This window comes from Oncorhynchus masou, chromosome 15, assembly GCF_036934945.1.
Source record: "Oncorhynchus masou masou isolate Uvic2021 chromosome 15, UVic_Omas_1.1, whole genome shotgun sequence".
Taxonomy (NCBI): Eukaryota; Metazoa; Chordata; class Actinopteri; order Salmoniformes; family Salmonidae; genus Oncorhynchus; species Oncorhynchus masou.
In genome coordinates this window covers 45,968,758-45,991,235 of record NC_088226.1, presented here as the reverse complement: position 1 = coordinate 45,991,235, position 22,478 = coordinate 45,968,758, and the positions used below count along the sequence as shown (strand labels likewise).

The window sequence follows — 22,478 nt, the reverse complement described above, 5'->3', positions numbered from 1 at the left end:
GGGTGGTGACTCGGACAAATAGCATGTCTCCTGTGTAATATCAGGTAGTGTAATGTTGTTCAGTGCTCCGTGGTATTGGAATATAAATGCAGATAGATACACTGTCATCACCGGTTAAACCTTATCTGCAGCATTACAGTTTGTTCTGTTCTCTTTATTCAATATTATTTTTTTAGATTATGTATAATAGCATACTTATCACAAGTTCCAACTCCTTGGAACCCCAGGTTTTTTTTTCTATCATGCGTTCTGGGAAGATGTTGTTGCTGTGATTAGTTTGTTCCTAGAAGTTGCACTCATTATTCTCTTTTGATGGTTTGATATTTGTCCTTGCATACAGTGCCTTGCGAAAGTATTCGGCCCCCTTGAACTTTGCGACCTTTTGCCACATTTCAGGCTTCAAACATAAAGATATAAAACTGTATTTTTTTGTGAAGAATCAACAACAAGTGGGACACAATCATGAAGTGGAACGACATTTATTGGATATTTTAAACTTTTTTAACAAATCAAAAACTGAAAAATTGGGTGTGCAAAATTATTCAGCCCCCTTAAGTTAATACTTTCTCCAGAAGTTCAGTGAGGATCTCTGAATGATCCAATGTTTAAATGACTAATGATGATAAATACAACAGCTAATCAAGTCGTATAAATGCACCTGCACTGTATGTCAGAGGTCCTATCAGTTTGAAGAACAAGGAACACATCGAGAGACTGAAGTTTTTTTCCCCATTCCTCCTTAAACAAAACAGCTCGATAATAGAAATGAGGTTGGATGGAGAGCATTTTCAGAACAGCAGTTTTCAGTTCTTTCCAAGAGGCCCAGATCACTCTGGATTGGATTCTGGTCTGGACTCTTTGACAACATTCTAACAACCTGGATGGAAGAGTGGCAAGAAGAATGTTTAGTGTTTTTAACCATTCCATTGTAGATTTTGCTTTATGTTTTGGATTATTGTCTTGTTGGAAGACAAATCATCCTGAATTCACCATCTCCAGGTCATTTTGCAGACTCCATCAGGTTTTCTTCAGCAGGGACAGAATGGTTAAAATTGATGGGAAGATGGATCCATCCATCTTCCCATGGAGTCTGCAAAAACCATCTTTGTCCCAACAAGAAGAAATCCAAAAGGCCCAAATCCACAATGGAATGGCCAAAAATAAACATACCATGTTTGACAGTGGAGATGGTGTGTTCAGATCTGTGGAAAGAACTGAAAACTGTGTTGCTTTTATGCCAAACATAACTGTTTTGCAATTGAATGCCAAAAATTTCAGTTTTGATTTCAAAATCTGACCAGAGCACTTACAGCTTCCACATGTTTGGTGTGCGCTACAAAGTATTAACTTGGGGCTGAATAATTTTTAACAATTTTTGATTTGTTAAAAAGTTTGAAATATCCAATAAATGTCGTTCCACTTCATGATTGTGTCCCACTTGTTGTTGATTCTTCACAAAAAATACAGTTTTATATCTTTATGTTTGAAGCCTGAAATGTGGCAAAAGGTCGCAAAGTTCAAGGGGGCCGAATACTTTCGCAAGGCACTGTATATTGTTACGTGGGAGGAGGAGCATTACTGAGAATGGTCCAGGGTCGGTGTGAGGCTTTCCATAGAAAACAGGACGAAGAAGCAGCTTCCCAGTCCTCCTATGGCATTCATTGTGGGTAGTTCCTCTCTGATTGTTGACATGTATGACCAGACATAAGCACCCACCTTCCGCTCCCCTCACCCATCCTTTGCTTTCCGCAGAAATGCACACACACACACACACACACACACACACACACAAAAAAAAACTGTTCCCAGGTCAATAAGTTACTTGTTTATACACTAGGAGGGTATAGTACTTCTTACAGAAACATCACCTACCAGATAGCAGGGATTCATGGAATTATGACAGGGATTTATGCAATTATTTAAATAAGTTATTTCATTGATTTATTTAATCAGTGACATATTTTCTGCCCTTCTAGCATTCATCATTAGCAGAACTCTGCTGCTACATCATAATTATGCAGATAATTATTATAATGATGTGTAATTACAATAATGTGGCAGATGCAGAGACACTCAGTGCTGTAATCATGATGAGGCAGGACTTTTGACCTCACTGACTAATCCCAGATCAGATCTGGCTTGGTTAGGCCCCCTGTTCTGGCTGTCTTCACTTATGCCAGACAACCTGCACTACCGTGGCCTATTGACAATCATGTTTACAGAGACAGACAGACGTGAGGCTGGACAGACAGACTCTCACACAATCATTCCACATAACTATACACGCATAATGTACCCACATTGTTGTGCGTGTGTGTGTGTGTGTGTCGAGCTAGAGGAGGCTTGGTTTGTGTACTAGTCCTCTACACTACAATGTTTGATGCACAGTCAGCTGTCAGAGTACATTCACTTGATCTGCAGGGAGGGAGGTAGAAAGGGACAAGGGGATAGAAAGAGACTGGGGGGAGAGGGGGAGGAGACAGGGGTAAAGGGAGAACAGAGAGGGTGAGGAAGAGTGAAGAGAGAAACATTCTTTATTTCTGACTGCAGGAGGTAATTAGAGCTGGGGATGATTGAGAGGGGAACTAAATGTCCTCAGAGCTGGGGATGATTGAGAGGGGAATTAAATGTCCTCAGAGCTGGGGAAGGACAGAGTCACAGAGTTGACTAACTCTGATACCCACAGACAAATACAACAACTATGATTTTCCGCACACGCACAGCTATGCAGAAACATACATACATACATACACACAGCCAGGCGTGTACACACACAACATACAGTAGCCCTTAAAATCATCACAATGGCAGACATTAAATATATTTTTCTGAGGCAGATGCCACCCCAAAATGCAGACCTATGGGACTGTTAGCCTGCAGAGCGGTAGGTAGCTTAGTGGTTAAGCGTGTTGGGCCAGTAACCAAAAGGTTGCTGGTTCAAATCCCAGATCTGCAACAAAGAAACTAAAATATGTCAATGTGCCCTTGAACAAGGCACTTAAATCTAGTTGTGCTGGATAAGAGCGGTCTACCAAAATGAAAATGAAAAAAAAGGCAATCTGCCAAAACTGATGATGTTTTGGCTTCTACAAGATGGGCTCTCAAGGGTCAGAGCTTCACTAAACACATTCCAATAAAACATACAAGGCATTCTTTCCTCATTTCCTCACCTTCGTCACAGATGGCTGTAATATAGAGTAGATGAAGGAAGGAGAAAGCAAGATGTCTAATAGTTCTGGAACATTCTCTTTCTCTATTGTAGTCTCCCCTCAGGCTGTTGTACATTGTGTTCTGTGATGCTGCGTTCCTGTGGCTGGCTGTCACCACAGCAACACGCGCGCACTGCCTGGTAAACATGATGTGACAGAGGAAGTGACCAGGTTGACAACACAGGAATGAACTGTGTGTGTAACTAACGGGTAAAGGAAAACAACTGTGACACGACTGTGGGGATGTGAAGGACTGGCCTGGGGGTGAAGAGGATAAGAGAAGAACGAGTCGATGGTGAGGGGGTTAAGAAATCTTTCAAAATCCAAAGAACATGACAAACTAATTCTTCACAAATCCCAGTGCCTTAGTAGTTACAGTCCTTTTATTGAACAGAGGGCAAGGAACTCCAAAAAGTACTCAGACTGTGGCTCTCATTAAAGCATTTAAGCTCATCACTAGTAAAGTGCACTTTCAGTTTACAAACAACTAATTGGAATTGAGAGTAGCTAACTGGATCTCCCTTCAACTTCTCCTCTTTCCAACAGAGACATGCTAGTACAGTACGTATTCATCTCTAGGCACAGCACCAGAGTCCCATAGGTAGAACACTTCACATTTCTAGACTGTTGAGACCACGTTAGGAGTACAATAAGACAGCATCTGAGCGAGGGTGTGTGCAGAACAGTAATTGGAAGATTAGCACACACAGTATCTCTTCCCATCATAACGCTTAAAATGCCTCAAACAGCTCTGGCTAATTCTCTTGAACCCCAATGTGACTGGTTGTGACATTCCTCGATTGTGTAACTATTGTGTGATGAATTGATTATGTGATTGACTGATTGTAAAGCAGCTCCATATTTCTTTACAGGGTTTGTTTTTATTTTCTAGTTAACTCCTCTTTCTCTTAGTGTTTTAGCTTCTAGGTTTTAAAAAATATATTTCCTACATAATGTATGTACACTAGTATCTTAGCAGAGAAAATAGTGTTCTGTAAGAGTTCCTGTCCAGTTTTGCAAGGTGACTCCAGATTGGCACATATTCATCATTGACTTTACCCAGTTATACTACACAGAAGGAAATAGTCAGTTAACCATCTAGATGCTTCAACACACTCTCACACATTACATGCTAACTCACATATAAAAGGAGGCACACTCAACCTCACACATAACCCAAATCATCTCTACTTCTAATTTAAAGAGATTCTCCAGTACATTTGTATACTTTTTATCCAGTAGTTCTGAAAGTAGCTCTCACGAGACAAATATGTTCCCTGAAAATGGTGTACTACATCACATATGTGCAGATTTGACACAAATGGTGAAGGTCTGAAGCTCATTGGCTAGAACTCGAATTGCTAGGGGGCTGTAGGAAAATGGCACAGCACAAATTCCAGAAATAATCGCTTTCAAACTAGGGATTTTGTGGCTAATTTAGGTAAAATAGTAATTATGCATGTATAAACTACACTGACACATCCAGCCCAAAGCGGGAGGTTTAAAGAATACTTAGTAGTCGCCAAAGTTCCGGAGCATCTCTTTAAAGCGAGATGCATTTGGGTCAATATTCTTTCAGTATTACAGTGAATTAGAGTGCCATAGGACAGTCTGAGCAGCACTGAGTCTTCAAATATCTCTATATGGCCTTTGATATAGTTCTACTCTACAGTACGTGGCCCTAACCTTATAGGATGGTAAATCATCAGTCTATATAGACCACTAAACACAACTTAATATAAGTATCTGCCAGGCACAGCTTCTGAGTAAAGACCATTGGTTCCAAGTCAAGTGCCTAACAATGGAAGGGACGAGGCAGAATAAAATGGTGATAGAACACATGTAATGACTTCAACAAAGGACTGACCAATATCAATATTCAGACTATGGCGTCACTGCAGAAGAACTAAAAGGTTCTAAGTAACATCAAACCAACGTTTGCAGTGTGTGAACTGCAGCCCCATATCGCACCCAGCAAAGGAGTTCCACCTCCGTTGATCCATCTCACACACAGATACACACAACTGGGAGGAGACCAGCTGGTAACAAAACACACCAGCATTTAATATCTATATTCACTTCAACAGGGAAGTCAACATCTTATCAGCTCATTTCACCTCCTCCTATTGCACCGATCTCACTGTGAAAAACAGTGAAAGGACGCCTTGAACTGTGGATTTTGACCCCTCCGTCTTACCTCATGTGGTTCTTTTGACAGAGCTCAGCTATCCACATACTTCAAACTAGAGCAAAAAAAAAAAAAAGACGTTGTCAAAGTTCAATTCAACCCCAGAGAGCTCTGTATGTGAATTACCTACGGGACTCTAAGGGGGAGACGTCACATACACAAGACAAGATGGAGTCTGACACACAATATCCTCCGCCTACCAGCACACTCAACATTACAACTCCCCAACATGAATAAAATAAGAGCAATAAATAATGTTTTGCACAACAAGGACTAGACAGATAATGAACTGGGCATGAACTAAACCAGAGTATTCTAGAGACTAGTAGAGCTGTAGTTTGTACATGCAAGGCTGGTCTTCTGTGGGACTACAATTTCTCAGCACCGCAATGAAAAGGTTTGGCTTGGTCACAACTCAAGTCAACTCGAATCCACACCAGCGTAAACTGTTAACACTGAAATATGCATTTCAGCTACACCATATGCATAGACCCTCTCTCACCTAGTCTATCTTTCACTTGAACTTCCATCCCAGCTCTAGCTATACCCCAGGTAGAAGACTTCTATGGGCAGGACAAATAGAAGGTCACAGGATAACCCTACTAAAATGATTTATGAGCGTGTGACATTACGTGAAAATAGACATACTATACAGATATATAAAGGATACAGACTGCTGTTGGAAAGAAGATTGTATCTGTACCAGTCCAGCCAGCTCTGTATGCCAGGCAGACCTCAGGAGAGTGACCCATGCTGGGACAAACAGGCATCACACACCAGCCTGTTGTATCTTCCTTTCCCCCCTTCTTCTTGTTGTTGTGACTGTTTGTTTTTTTGTTGCATGTGGCTGAAGGGCAAAACACAGTTGGCAGAGTCCTCCCAGTATGCTGAGTGCAGGGAGGGAAGGGGGTTATGGGAAATTAAGTGCAGGCAGACCCAGGGCAGGCCGTGGGATAGGGAATGGTGTTGGCACACATCTCAGACAGGGTTCAGGTAAGGGTCAAAGTTCCCATCGTTCTCTCTAAGGGGCTCTGGTTGGCTGGGTGTTTAATCCATTTACTCCCTGGACTGGTAGAAGAGGATGTATCCAGACTCAGAGTTCTTTGAGATGTCTGACGTCAGCCCATAGAACTCCTCGATGGCCTGGGCATCGATTTTCTGAACAAACCAGAGAGGGACACAATAAAATGATGAAACATGCTGTATGAGACATATAAAACAGGTATGCTGGCCAACTAAAAATAACAGTATTACAGAGTAGTATGACTGTGACACACACCTCCACGATATCATCATCAAACAGCAGCCAGAAGCCGTGACTCTTCACTATGGTGATGTAGTGTCCTCTGTTGGGTCCACTGAGGAAGAAAGAAAGGGAAAGCAGTGATATGACAAAGTCTCTGCAAAGTACAAGTTTGTTTGGATACGAGTAAGTGTGTTTGAATAAGAATGTGTGTCCAAAGGTGCTGAACGTATACTGAACAGAAATATGAATGTAAAGTGTTGGTCCCATTTTTCACAAGCTGACATAAAAGATCCCAGAAATTGTCCATACAAACAAAAACCTTATTTCTCTCAGATTTTGAGAAGAATTTGGTTTGCCAGAAAATTGAATGTTCATTTCTCAACCATAAGCCGCCTCCAACGTTGTTTTAGAGAATTTGGCAGTACATTCAAATCGGCCTCACAACCGCAAACCACGTGTAACCATGCCAGCCCAGGACCTCCACATCCGGCTTCTTCACTTGCAGGAAGTGGGGGTGCTGAGGAGTATTTCTGTCTGTAATAATGCCCTTTTGTGGGGAAAAACTCATTCTGATTGGCTGTGCCTGGCTCCCCAGTGGGTGGACCTGGCTCCCAAGTGGGTGGGCCTATGCCCTGCCATGGCTGCGCCCCTGCCCAGTCATGTGAAATCCATAGATCAGTGCTTAATTTATTTATTTAAATTGACCGATTTCCTTCTATGAACTGTAACTCCGTAAAATCCTTGAAATGTCTGCATGTAGCGTTTATATTCTTGTTCAGTATAGAATAGACGTGTGTATGTGTTTGTGCACCCTACCTGCCACAGTGGACGACCACAGCGACCAGGTCATACATGCGGTCGAGGTTGGTAGCGTCTCCAGAGGTGTTGAAAAGGCGGAGCTCCAGAGGGAAGACGACGCGATACGACAGCTTGGTGTATCGGTGCAGCTGCTCCATGTACTTAAACCGCTTCAGGTGCAGGGCCAGGATCATAGGCAACTTCTTAACCCGCATCCTACAGGGACACACAGGAGTTATATACAGACAAGCAAAGAGTAAAAACACACAGAAATACAGTACCAGTCAAAAGTATGGACACACCTACTCATTCCAGGGTTTTTCTTTACTTTTACTATTTTCTACATTGTAGAATAATAGTGAAGACATCAAGACTACGAAATTACACATACGGAATCTTGTATTAACCAAAAAAGTGTTAAGTCTCAAAGCAGCCACCCTTTTGCCTTGATGACAGCTTTGCACACTCTTGGCATTCTCTCAACCAGCTTCATGAGGTAGTCACCTAGAATGCATTTCAATTAACAGTTTTGTCTTGTTAAAAGTTCATTTGTGGAATTTCTTTCCTTCTTAATGCGTTTGAGCAAACCAGTGGTGCTGTTTTTATTTTATTTTGTTTTATTCCTTTATTTAAACTAGGGAAGTCAGTTAAGAACAAATTCTTATTTTGATGGCCTAGGAACAGTGGGTTAACTGCCTGTTCGGGGGCAGAACAACAGATTTGTACCTTGTCATTTGATCTTGCAACCTTTTGGTTACTAGTCCAACGCTCAAACCACTAGGCTACCCTGCCGCCCCCAGTTGTGCTGTGACAAGGTAGGGGTGGTATACAGAAGACAACCCTATTTGGTAAAAGACCAAGTCCATATTATGGAAAGAACAGCTCAAATAAGCAAAGAGAAACGACAGTCCATCATTACTTTAAGACATGAAGGTCAGTCAATCCAGAAAAGTTCAAGAACTTTGAAAGTTTCTTCAAGTGCAGTTGCAAAAACCATCAAGAGCTATGATGAAACTGGCTCTCATGAAGACCACCACAGGAAAGGAAGACCCAGAGTTACCTCTGCTATAGAGGATACGTTCATTAGAGTTTCCAGCCTCAGAAATTGCAGCCCAAATAAATGCTTCACAGAGTTCAAGTAACAGACACATCTCAACATCAACTGTTCAGATGAGTCAGCGTGAATCAGGCCGTCATGGTCAAATTGCTGCAAAGAAACCACTACTAAAGGACACCAATAAGTAGAAGAGACTTGCTTGGGCCAAGAAACATGAGCAACGGACATTAGACAATTGGAAATCTGTCCTTTGGTCCAAATGTGAGATTTTTGGTTCCAACCTCCGTGTCTTTGTGAGACGCAGTGTAGGTGAACAGATAATCTCCGCATGTATGGGTCCCACTGTGAAACATGGAGGAGGAAGTATGATGGTGCTTTGCTGGTGACACTGTTGGTGATTTATTTTGAATTCAAGGCACACTTAAACAGGATGGCTACCACAGCATTCTGCAGCGATACGCCATCACATCTGGCTTGCGCTTAGTGGGACTATTATCTTTTTTTCAACAGGACAATGACCCAACACACCTCCAGGCTGTGTAAGGGCTATTTGACCAAGAAGGAGAGTGATGGAGTGCTGCTTCAGATGACCTGGACTCCACAATCACCCGACAACCTAATTGAGGTGGTTTGGGATGAGTTGGACTGCAAAGTGAAGAAAAAGCAAGTTCTCAGCATATGTGGGAACTCCTTCAAGAGTGTTGGAAAAGCATACCAGGTGAAGCTAGTTGAGAGAATGCCAAAAGTGTGCAAAGTTGTCATCAAGCCAAAGGATGGCCACTTTGAACAATATTTAGATTTTATTAAACACTTTTTTGGTTACTACATGATTCCATATGTGTTATTTCATAGTTTTGACATCTTCAGTATTATTCTACAATGTAAAAATCAATAGAAACCCTTGAATGAGTAGGTTTGCCCAAACTTTTGACTGGTACTGTACATGAAGAGACAGATACCACAGTCATACACACCCAATCTGAGCGGGAACAGTGTTGTGTACTGACCGTTTCTGGGCCTCCTGCTTGCTGCAGCATGCCTCACAGTAGTATTTGTATTCACTGCACAAGGTCTCTGTGTTACTGAAGTCCCTGGGGAACACAACACACACAGAGGGGACTGTGTCAGTAAGCTTGATACAGGGAGTAGTTATGGTACAGAAAGATACCAGGTAACAGGTCAATAATACCTAAGACAGTGTGTTATTGAAGTATTCTGCTCTACGTCCACAGATAGATCCAGGAAGTCCTCATCTTTGCTGCTCACCTGTCCGAGAGAGGGAAGGAAGGAGAAACACACAGATGAGGTGAGTCAGTGTACTTGCCTCTTCACGTGCTGAAAGGCACTGATGCTGCTCCTGCTCTATGATCTGACCACACACTGGCACACAAGATGAGAGAGCGGGTCTGTTTGATGTATTGATAGTATGTGTCATTAAGAAGCACTGTGCCTGTAGCGTGGTGAAGAGGGTTGTTCAAGGCCATTCTCCCTCCCTGCCTCACACTGCTCTTCCTCTCTGAGCATCAATGCCTCCTGCGTCGCAGATACAGAAGGAGAGAGTGGCAGAGTGGTAGGCCGATGCCACAGCCTGTGGGGGCTGGAGGATATCCGTCAGAGCTGAGAGCTTACTATTACAGACAGAGCTAATCCCTCTGTGGGAGATAGTCACATAGCTATGCCCTGGTAGTCGATTGGCAAAGCATTACCAACACTGCTGAGGAAGGGGGTTGAGTTAAAAATAAAACAAGAGACACATTTCCAATCAATAAAGTATTTTTACATAAGCGTTTATGTCCTACATAACTTGGTTGAATTAGGACCACCCATTTCAATCCCTGCCAGAGAACATAAAACCTTGCCTCGCAAGCTGCCTGATCTCGCGAGATTACATGAATAGTTCGCTGCACGGATGTAAGCTCATGAGATCAGGCGGCTTGCGAGGCTCCACAAAACCCACTACCCCAGAAATCACTCTATAGGGTCTACCAGCGCTGACTCACCGTCTCACAGTTGAGGCAGCGCGTCTCATTGGTCAAAGTTCCCTGGAAGATGTCATGCACCCAGGTGGGCTCCGTTGGCTTGTTCTCGGGCTCCGTCTCCGTGGTGACCGCCGTGCCGTTGTTCTTGAGGCGGCCGTTCTGCTTCTCCTGCTTCTTCTCCTCCTGCAGGATGTCTGCCACCGTGTTCAGCAGGTAGTTGAGGAACTCATGGGCGTCCTGCTGCATGTAGTTGTCAAACAGGTCTGTAGGGGGAGATGCAGAGGACAGGGGCTTTTAGGGAAACTGTGTAGAAAGGTGATCAGTCAGTCAACAGGCCTGATCAAGGTGAATCAAGGCAGGTCAACACACATGCATGCTCACAAAAATCCGATATGTGTGAAAAGTGAAATTGGAGAGGGTGACAGTAAGCGGCTGAACAGGTCCTAGTCCACACATAGATGTCCATTGTTCATTCAGAGAGAGAGCTGCCTGGAGTCAGACAACAACCTGCTTCTATTCCAGGCCCATGCTCTGAATGTCTGCACCGCCACCACAACATGCACCTGCCCTTCACCCCACAGTGATTAGCACCTGACAAAAACACTTCCACTTCCCCTCTAGCCCAATCTAAATCCCCAGCTCAAAACATGCCTACTGTATCTTTCCTGAATACGGTTGATTCAAGATAACTAGTCTCAGCAGTCTGAAACCTCTAAACGCTGGTCTAAAACCGATCAACACAGTCAGTTTGTCAACCAACAACAATCATATGACAACCTATACAAAATGGTAGCTATGAGGGTATTACACGGGGCGGCAGGGTAGCCTAGTGGTTAGAGCGTTGGACTAGTAACCGAAAGGTTGCAAGTTCGAATCCCCGAGCTGACAAGGTACAAATCTGTCGGTCTGCCCCTGAACAGGCAGTTAACCCACTGTTCCTAGGCCGTCATTGAAAATAAGAATTTGTTTTTAACTGACTTGCCTAGTAAAGTAAAATAAAAAAAACACTATGTAGTGTATTTGTTCCCAGCCTCAGCCCTCTCCTCTCACTGGCAGACAGTAATTGTATTTCGGTTTGGTGTAGTCTCGCTCACCATTCTCCTTGCGCAGGCGTGAGATGAACTTCTTGGGCGGGATGACTCCCACCTTTTTCTTCTGAGTGGCGATGCTGTGGAAGAGGTCTGCCAGACACGTGAGCAGGTTCTCCTTCTTCTTCTGCTGGGCCTTGTAGGCCAGCACGTTCTCCCGGAAGGGCCGGCAGAAGTACAGGGCCTGAAGCACCGAGTTACAGTAACACGTGTTGCCGAACTGAGGGGGCCAACCCGGCAGGGACAAATAGAAAAAGAGATGGTGAGATTTTTATCACTCTGAGGACCGAAAAACGTAACATTGAAAATAAGGAGAGAAGATTCATGACCGTCACCTCCAACAGAGACTTGGGTGCAAGGTGAGATGAGTGTTCTCACATCTAAAAAGGGATGTGACAGCCAGACTGCACAGCTGCCATCAGATAACTGTATGAATTTTAACTTAATGTAGCCAAACTAGTCTTGGTAGCAGTCTTTTTAGCTAACATTCCACTCCTGTCACTGGTCTTTCGGGCAATCTTAGCGTTCAATATGCTGCCAGATTTACAGCACAGTTGCTGATTGGTAGTTGGAAACGTTAATATTTTCCATGACAACATTATGGAACATGGGGTGCGTGCAAATTTGGTGCAATATAGAATGAGGATTTTAAGAACAACAAACGACACTATTATCACCTGCTGCGGTCATTCCCTTGTGAGAAGACAGTGTCAATGCAAGATTATGTTGTTCAAAGAGGCTATATAGGACTCCGTAATGAGAGAAATAATCATATGAAAAATATTAGCCAACAAGATTCAAACAAGCTACGTTTGCTTCAGTTGCCTCTCATTAATGAGAGGAAATAAACGCAACACTAGCACCTGTTGTCATTCTTCGCACATATGCTGATCATCATGACTTGGTTACATTTTAAAAATGTTACGCTCTCTTATTAAGAGGGATTCCAGACAGGCTACTTTAGGAAACTTTCTGAACGGACATAGACGGGACGGGATCAATACAGTTACATATCAGGATATTTTTTTGTTGATATATGGTATCGTTATGACAATATCACAACATTATAAAATCTCCAGTATTTTCCCTTTATAGCTTGTTCTTCATCTTTTTTTATTGTTCTTTATCTCTGGCCTGCATAGCACAGGTGGTGGTCGCCTAAATTCATTCTAGTAAGCTAGGCCTAATATATAGGCTGGCATACAAGTGGTGGATTAATAGCCCAGCCTATGAATGAACTAACTTACACATCTCTGCCACTCATTGTTCCCTTCTTGCACAATTCATGCATCTCCACTGGCATCTCTCTCTTCCATCCTCTCTGTGTGCCTCTTATAGCTCTTGAACCAGTAGCCTTGCCCAATGTGATACCCAGAAGTAGCAATATATAAACTGAACAAAAATATAAAAGCAATATGCAACAATTTAATTGATTTTACAGTTAATATGAGGAAATCAGTCAATTTCAATAAATTGATTAGGCCCTATGGATTTCACATGACTGGGAATACAGATATGCATCTGTTGCTCACATATACCTTAAAAGAAAAAATGGGCCTCATGATCTCGTCACGGTACTTTTGTGTATTCACATTGCCATCGCTGAAAATTGTTTTCGTTGTCCGTAGCGTATGCCTGACCATACCATAAACGCACCGCCAACATGGGGCACTCTGCTCACAACGTTGACATCAGCTAACCGCTCGCCCACACGAACCCATACACGTGGTCTGCGGTTGTGAGGCCAGTTGGACGTACTGCCAAATTCTCTGAAACGACGTGGGAGGTGGCTCATGGTAGACAAATTAACATTCACTTCTCTGGAAAGAGCAGTGGTGGACATTCCTGCAATCAGCATGCCTATTGCACACTCCCTCAAAACTTGAGACATCTGTGGCATTGTGATGTGTGACAAAACTGCACATTTTAGAGTGGCCTTTTATTGTCCCCAACACAAGGTGAACCTGTGTAGTAATCATGTGGTTTAATCAGTTTCTTGATATGCCACACCTGCCAGGAAGATAGATTATCTTGGCAAACGAGAAATGCTCACAAACAGGGATGTATCCAAATTTGTGCACAACATTTGAGCCAAAAACTTTTTGTGCGTATGGAACATTTATTTCTACGATCTTTTATTTCAGTTCATGAAACATTTACATGTTCCTTTTATATTTTTGTTCAGTGTAGTTTGGTCACTTATTTTGAGCAAATAAAAAATATATATATTTGAGGAAAGAAGCACCTTGCTCTTGCTTGCTGGATATAAAATAGGCTTCAGGGTTCACAACTTTGAATGGCAAGAGCTTCTCTGGTGTATTGTGATTACATTGGCTTCTGGTAAAAATGCAATAAACAGGAATCCTCTGTTCTCCACACGTGCAATGTTTTTGTTTACAATTGAATGTATTACGTCAGAATGCCCATTGTTAGAATGCTACCAATCAAATCTATGAATGAATTCGAACATTTTCCTATCAGTCTAATTTGCATAAACATTGTGATTGGATGAAAGATGTGAGGGTTTTGTCAAATCAGGATCAAATCCTCTAATCTTCTCGAGCTCATTAATGATAGAATGTTAATATTTGAAGATTGCAGAAAGGCCAGTCGCTTTTGCAAATGACAGGAGTGGAAAGTAATGGCTGAACAGAGACGGAAACCAGGCTAGCCAAACTCTGCTTGAGTATCATCAATCTCCATCTGAAGTTTTATTTAATTAAATGTTTTTTATACATACAATCCACCGGTGAACCGCTCAAGATTTCATTTACATTCCAGTCATTAAACAGAAGCCATCTGAAGGGTTGGCTAACAGAGTAGTTGGGTAACATCAGGCCCTCAAAGATTTGTTTTGTTAAGCCACTAGAAATAGAATAGCAGGGAAACTGGGACAGCCAGAGACATCCAAACTGTGTAAAGACATCATTCACAAACAATGGTAGCATTACTGACAAGCCAACAAACAAAACAACCTGTTTCTCATGAAAAGTGTCAACACCAAGCACCTGTCCAATGGAAAACATGACTCAGTAGTGACCTAGTGGACAGAGTGAATGACACTTACGTTGACCAATCCAAAGTAGTGTTCGTTGATTGGGAACTGCTCCGGACCAATGTCTTTCTCCAGAGCAGAGGCATTGGTGCCCTGAGGGAGACCAGAGAGAGAGAACATGAGCTCAAATGTGCACTGTCTAAACATCCTTATTATGCATGAAATAGGCTCCACATCATCTGGAGTGCCTTACTCACACATGTCTGTTCTATCTTCTTCAGGGCTGTGTTACTTATTATGGATCCCCATTAGCTGCTGCCAATGCAGCAGCTACTCTTCCTGGGGTCCAGCAAAATTAAGGTAGTTATACAATTTTAAAAACATTACAATACTTTCACAACAGATTTCACAATACATTAAGTGTGTTCTCAGGACCCTACCACATAGTGGGTCAAAAAAGTATTTAGTCAGCCACCAATTGTGCAAGTTCTTTTGTTGAGAAACTTTTGTTATTGACCAAATACTTATTTTCCACCATAATTTGCAAATTCATTAAAAATCCTACAATGTGATTTTCTGGATTTTTTTTCTAATTTTGTCTGTCATAGTTGAAGTGTACCTATAATGGAAATTACAGGCCTCTATCATCTTTTTAAGTGGGACAACTTCCATGTCTGTGGCACAATCCATGTCTACAGTATGTGTGTATAGTGCGTATGTTGTAGTGTATGTATGGATGTGTCTGTGCCTATGATTGTTGCTTCACAGTCCTTGCTGTACCATATGGTGTGTTTTTATCAAAGTTTTTTAAATCTAATTGTAGTGCTTGCATTAGTTACTTGATGTGGAATAGAGCCATCAAGGCTCTATGTAGTACTGTGCACCTCCAATAGTCTGTTCTGAACTTGGGGACTGTGAAGAGACTTCTGGTGGCATTTCTTGTGGGTTATGCATGGGTGTCTGAGCTGTGTGCCATAAGTTCAAACAGACAGCTCGGTGCATTCAACATGTTACCACCTCTCACAAATACACGTAGTTATGAAGTCAATCTCTCCTCCACTTTCTGCCAGGAGAGATTGACATGCATATTATTAATGTTAGCTCTCCGTGTACAGCCAAGTGCCAGACTTGTTGCCCTGTTCTGAGCCAATTGCAACTTTCCTAAGCCCCTCTTTGTGGCACCTAACCACACAACTGAACAGTAGTCCAGGTAAGACAAAACTAGGGCCTGTAGCACCTACTTTGTTGATAGTGCTGTTAAAAAAGGTAGAGCAGCTCTTTATTATGGACAGACTTCTCCCCATCTTAGCTACTGTTGTATAAATATGTTTTGACCATGACAGTTTACAATCCAGGGTTACTCCAAGCAGTTTAGTCACCTCATCTTGCTCAATTTCCACATTATTTATTGCAATATTTAGTTGAGGTTTAGGGTTAGTGAATGATTTGTCCCAAATAAAATGCTTTAACTTTTAGAAATATATATTTTTAGAAACTAACTGCAGCTCTTTGTTAAACGTTGCAGTCATTTCAGTCGCTGTAGTAGCTGATGTGTATAGTGTTGAGTCATCCGCATACATAGACAACACTGGCTGTACTCAAAGCCGGTGGCATGTCGTTTGTAAAGATTGTTTAAAGTAAGGGGCCTAGACAGCTGCCCTGGGGAATTATTGATTCTACCTGGATTATGTTGCAGAGGCTTCCATTAAAGAACACAGTCTGTTTTCTGTTAGACAGGTAACTTTTTATCCAAATATTGCTATATAGTAAAGCCATAACACCTATATGTTTTCCCAGCAGCAGTATGATCGATAATGTCAAAAGCCAAACTGAAGTCTAACAAAACAGCCCCCTCAATCTTTTTTATCATCAATTTCTCTTAGCTAATCATCAGTCATTTGTGTAAGTGCTGTGCTTGTTGAATGTCCTTCCCTATAAGCATGCTGAAAGTTTACTGTAAAATAGCATTGTATCTGGTCAAACACAATTTCTAGTAGGCTTAAATTGAAGATATAGAAAATAGGAGTGGCAATATCATCCACTATTATCCTCAGTAATTTTCCATCCAAGTTGTTAGACCCCAGTGGTTTATCATTGTTGAAAGACAACAATAATTATTTCACCACTTCCACACTCACAAAATTAAAAGACTTGTCTTCCATAATTTGGTCAGATATACTTGGATGTGTAGTGTCAGTGTTTGTTGCTGTCATGCTTAAGTTTGCTCATCTTGCCAATGAAAAAAGTAATTAAAGTAGTTGGCAATATCAGTGAGTTTTGTGATGAATGAGCCATCTGATTCAATGAATGATGGTGTTGAGTTTGCCATTTTGCCCAAAATTTCATTTAAAGGTGCTCCAAAGCTTTTTACAATCATTCTTTATGTAATTTCTTTGTTTCATTGTGTAGCTTCTTTTCATTCAGTTTAGTCACGATTTCTCAATTTGCAGTACGTTTGCCAATCGGTTGTGCAACCAGACGTATTTGCATTCCTTTTGCCTCATCCCTCTCAACCATACAAATGTTATTTTCCTCATCAATCCACAGGAATTTAACCCTTTTACAGTCATTTTCTAAATGGGTGCGTGCTTATTAGTAACTGGGATAAGCAATTTCATAAATGTGTCAAGTGCAGCGTCTGATTGCTTGTCATTTCACACCACGGACCAACAAATATTCTTTACATCAACAGCATAGGAATCACTACAAACCGTATTGTATGACCTCTTATAAACTATATTAGGCCAAGCCTTTGGAACGTTGGTTTTCATAGCTATGACTACTATATTGTGATCACTACATCTGATGAATTTAGATACTGCTTTTAAGCAAAATTCTGCAGCATTAGTAAAGATGTGATCAATACATGATGAATTCATTCCTGTGCTGTTTGTAACTACCCTGGTAGATTGACTGATAACCTGAACCAGGTTGCAGGCACTAGTTACAGTTTGAAGCTTTCTCTTGAGTGGGCAGCCTGATGAAAGCCAGTTAATATTTAAATCACCCAAAAAATATACCTCTCTGTCGATATCACAAACATTATCAAGCATTTCACACGTTATCCTGATACTGATTGTTAGAACTTGGTTGTCTATAGCAGCTCCCCACCAGAACGGGCTTTAGGTGAGGCAGATGAACCTGTAGTCAAATTACTTCAACCGTACTTAACATGAGATCCTCTCTAAGCTTTACAGGAATGTGTTTCTGAATTTAAAACGGCCACACCTCCACACCTTTGGTATTCCTGTCTTTTCTGTAGATGTTATAACCATGTATTGCTATACTGTATCAACAAATGTATTATCTAAGTGAGTTTCAGAGATTGTCAGAATATGAATGTCATCTGTTACTAGCAAATTATTAATTTCATGAACCTTGTTTCTTAAGCTGCATTTGTTAATGTGGGCTATTTTTTATAACTTTTCTGGGACACTTGATTGTTTTTATTGCTTTACTGGGAAGGTTAGCAGAGGCCATTGTTTTTATTGCTTTACTGGCAAGCTTAGCAGAGGCCATGCACACCTCCAACTCAATCATCAAGTTTGCAGACGACACTACAGTGGTAGGCTTGATTACCAACAACGACGAGACGGCCTACAGGGAGGAGGTGAGGGCCCTCAGAGCGTGGTGTCAAGAAAATAACCTCACACTCAACATCAACAAAACAAAGGAGATGACCGTGGACTTCAGGAAACAGCAGAGGGAGCAACCCCCTATCCACCTCGACCAGACAGTAGTGGAGAGGGTCGTAAGTTTTAAGTTCCTCTGCGTACACATCACGGACAAACTGACTTGGTCCACCCACACAGACAGCGGTTGAAGAGGCGCAGTAGCGCTGAAGAAATTCAGCTTGTCGCCAAATCGAGAGCACAATCGAGAGCATCCTGTCGGGCTGTATCATGGTCTGGTACGGCAACTGCTCCGACCACAACCGTAAGGCTCTGCAGAGGGTAGTGAGGTCTCCACAACGCATCACTGGGGGCAAACTACCTGCCCTCCAGGACACCTACACCACCCGATGTCACAGGAAGGCCATAAAGATCATCAAGGACAACAACCACCTGAGCCACTGCCTGTTCACCCCGCTATCATCCAGAAGGTGAGGTCAGTACAGGTGCATCAACGCAGGGACCGAGAGACTGAAAAACAGCTTCTATCTCAAGGCCATCAGACTGTTAAACAGCCACCACTAACATTGAGTGGCTGCTGCCAACATACTGACTCAACTCCAGCCACTTTAATATTGGAAAAATGTATGTAAAAAATGTATCACTAGCCACTTTAAACAATGCCACTTTTATATGTTTACATATCCCCCCATTACTCATCTCATATGTATATACTGTACTCGATACCATCTACTGCATCATGCCTATGCTGTTCTGTACCATCACTCATTCATACATCTTTATGTACATATTCTTCATCCCTTTACACTTGTGTGTATAAGGTAGTTGTGAAATTATCAGGTTAAATTACTCGTTGGTTATTACTGCATTGTCGGAAATAGAAGCACAAGCATTTCGCTACTCTCGCATTAACATCTGCTAACCATGTGTATGTGACAAATAACATTTTATTTTGATTTGATGAGGTAGACATGCTCATGTTATTTATGTTAGTGCTGGGTGAGCTGCACACATTGGACTTCCTACTAGGGCACACTGCCTCAGTGCTAAAGGTATCCCTCTGGTTCATAGGCACAAAATTACTGCAGCTAGAGAATCTGGTCAAGAACTCTCTGGTCTAATAGTCATCTAGGTAAGTACAGTATATCGCAGGGAACTGACGGACCAAAGCCTCTTTATAGAGAGGTCACATGCTGCACATGTCTCTGTCTCACATAAGTCTAACCTTTGCTTCAGATATATGTGAATGCTTGGATTATTTCTGACAATGACTGCCAGTCCCCTCCAGCCTATTATAGCTTTCATGTAGCTTGCTGTTTCCCATCCCAAACCCTGCTTATTCATGCTACTGCAAATCAGGAATCATTTGGTTTCATCATCTGACAAACTCACTACCAACCTCTTCACTCATGGGGATAAGTATCACAATGTAAATATTCAAGAGCGTTTAACATTCCGTAATGTAGTGACAGGGTACTTATCTCCTGACAGAGCCCAATGACTAACCAGAGCTCAGAGAGCTTCCAGATGAAGCCATGTCTTTGTTGAGAGAACATAGAGACTTCTGCTAGCGTTGTTTTAGTCTTAAAATTGCTGTCATTTTCTCTCAGTCAAAGCAGAACACATTGCTTTGTTGTCTCTGATTTCCATTTTGACAGAGTTCTCAATGTTGAATTTCTCATACAGACGCATGCACACACCGCAGAGCCTGCGCTCGTGTGCCAAAGACACACAAAGTGTTTAATCAATCTAGACAACGTACACTTTCTTGTCTCATCTAAATAATAATGTCCCATCAAAGCTTACACAAACAACGGCACAAAGGAAAGTAAACAAAGACCAGATGATGATAACAGTCCCATTCAACACCAATCAAATGCTCTGCGTCACATAACATTTTTGTACTTCCAAACTTGACATCATCCTGGACTTTTGAATCCTTATCAACAGCAGGATTCAGTAGCCTAAACACTGTTCTGGTAAAGAAAGGTAACACTACATTAGCCTAATGTACTTATTCCTGTGTGGAGTAATTACACAGTCATAAGGACACTGCAATGTAAAATGTTACACCGAAGGACCTCCTCTATACGTTGAGTTAGTCAGATGCTCATCATGCCCATCAGTAATGCCCTTGGCAAGTCATCACCTCCATGTGAAAAAAATGAACCCAAAACATATACGTATATTAAATGTATATTAAGACATAGCATTGCAATCATAGAATAATTGAAATTTCATGAAGTCTCCCACCACTAACAGCTTATTACACTGCCTTCACCAATCACTGCCGTGGCTCTGCAGCAGATGCACACAGGTGTGTACAGGTGCAGCAGTGGGGATGGAACCATGTCATGAGACAGGATACTCTCTGACTGTCACTGATAATGTAATTGAGGAAGCTGACCTGAAAACCACTTTCACACAGCACATGGGTCCTTTAAATATAGATCAGCATAGTTTCCTGGCCATATGAGAGGATCTGTCATATTCCCTTTCTTCACTTCCAAGTTAAGCTTAGGGATCTTTAAATTCACACGAGCCTGACACTAGAAATCAACCTGTCAAAAGGTGTCAAACCACGTCACTCACCGTACTAAGAGGTGTTTGTAAAGTGTGCACGGCAAGCTTTGTGTGACAACGTTGCTGTCTGATACCAATTTTCCTGACGTCGCCAATTGACATTGCATGTGTTTATTTGGCTAGAGTAGCTAAACATGTAGGGCTCATACTCATCATTCAAGATCAAGCTACCCTTCCGAAATGATGGACCCCCCATGCATCCCTGTCAAACAAGGACTGGTGGCTTGATACTACAGCCGATCAGCTCGAGCACACAGGAGCAATTCAACCATGAACCTCTAATCATCATTACACAGACAAGGTGGCCAACGGTGACTGCAGCAGACACTCGAAGGCGCTATGGCTACTTACCATATTACAAATGGAGGCGATATTTCTGACAGTCATTTAGTTTACAGGGTCCCTCTCACCGTCATATTTATAAAATAAACATGTTTCAATGCAGGACGATACTGAGAAAAGATTAAGCTGATTCGCAGCCGCGGCTAAGGCCAGACCGCAACCACAGGGGTAAAAAACGGGCAATGACTGTGTCGACTAGAGACCAACCCGCATTAGTTAACACGAAATTTTAAAAAATGTAGCTTAATTTTAACGCTTTGATTACTTAATTGTCGCAGACTGCTAACGTATAATTTACCTAAAAATGACAAATGCATGAGTGACTAAACACACATGAAGTTGCGGCAGGTTGATAGCAACGGACAACAAGCTATGTAAGGAAATGTACATCCCGCCCACTTCAAAAAGCTACCGCATTTCTGTCGAATCGAGCGCTCTGAAGTTTAATTGACAGAACATACAGACTAATCAGATCCTCGGATCAGGGATTGAATGATGCAATGGATTTTGGGAGTTGTGGTGAATTTGGCTAGTAGTACATAATTTACATACATCGAATAATCACATCACATTTCACACCAACTTGCCAACTATGGTGATACTCAAGTGTCATGCTGCTCGCGTTATATTGGTTTGAATCTTAATTTGTAGACATATTTGCATTGCAAATGTTGCCATCGTCCTTTGCCATTAAAACCAGCCCATTCACAGACAGTAGGGTATATTTGGTGAAAACACCACCCCACCCCCAAAAGATAGAATCCCCTGTAGGGGCAACAGTGCCACGGTCCGACCCACGGACTTTGTTATGGTTTTTGTTTTGTTGACAAAGTAAAAGCGAGGAGCGTCGCCCAATGTTGTGGGGAAAAAAAGTACATATTGGTCTGTGCTAAAATATCCGAAGAGAAAAAATCTGTTTGTTGTTTGCAGTAATTTATTTGTCGTTGTAATATCGCAAATGGAAGTGGCAGTTTCACGAATTAAGGATTTAAGCTTTAAGGAAAATGTTTTTAAACAAAAAAACTGCTAGAAAGGGGACATTTTACCCTCTAAGATTAGTGTGTTAAAATATATTTTATACATTTTATTTTGAGATTTTTGAGCAGTTGACTCTTAAAAGCTTGAGGTATCTTATTTTAATTAAACAAAGATCAAAACAAAATTACATTGTACATTTCACTATTAATATCCCAAAGTATCTCAAAATTATCATCTCCAGCGTCGGTCCTTACAGAAAGCTGCAGCCATCTAATGAAGCATCGGGAGTGCTGGTGTTCTGGTTGGTGATGAAGTCGGGTCCGGGGGCCAACACCAATGGAACCAGGGGTGCCTAAGCCCGCTCATGAGGCTGTCACACCCTA

The 22,478-nt window shown here is 41.9% G+C and overlaps 1 protein-coding gene across 1 annotated transcript; it reads right to left on the bottom strand.

Annotated features, from left to right (window-relative positions):
- Positions 1 to 1,812: 1,812 nt before the first annotated feature.
- On the bottom strand, positions 1,813 to 21,481 carry LOC135556316 (ubiquitin carboxyl-terminal hydrolase 46). Its single transcript, XM_064989412.1, has 9 exons — positions 21,127 to 21,481; positions 14,633 to 14,713; positions 11,572 to 11,785; positions 10,499 to 10,740; positions 9,688 to 9,764; positions 9,506 to 9,589; positions 7,460 to 7,657; positions 6,677 to 6,755; positions 1,813 to 6,555 (listed from the first exon to the last, which is right to left on the bottom strand). Exons 1-9 carry the CDS (start codon positions 21,160 to 21,162, stop codon positions 6,454 to 6,456), a joined length of 1,113 nt encoding a protein of 370 aa, XP_064845484.1. The 5' UTR covers positions 21,163 to 21,481; the 3' UTR covers positions 1,813 to 6,453.
- Positions 21,482 to 22,478: the final 997 nt, after the last annotated feature.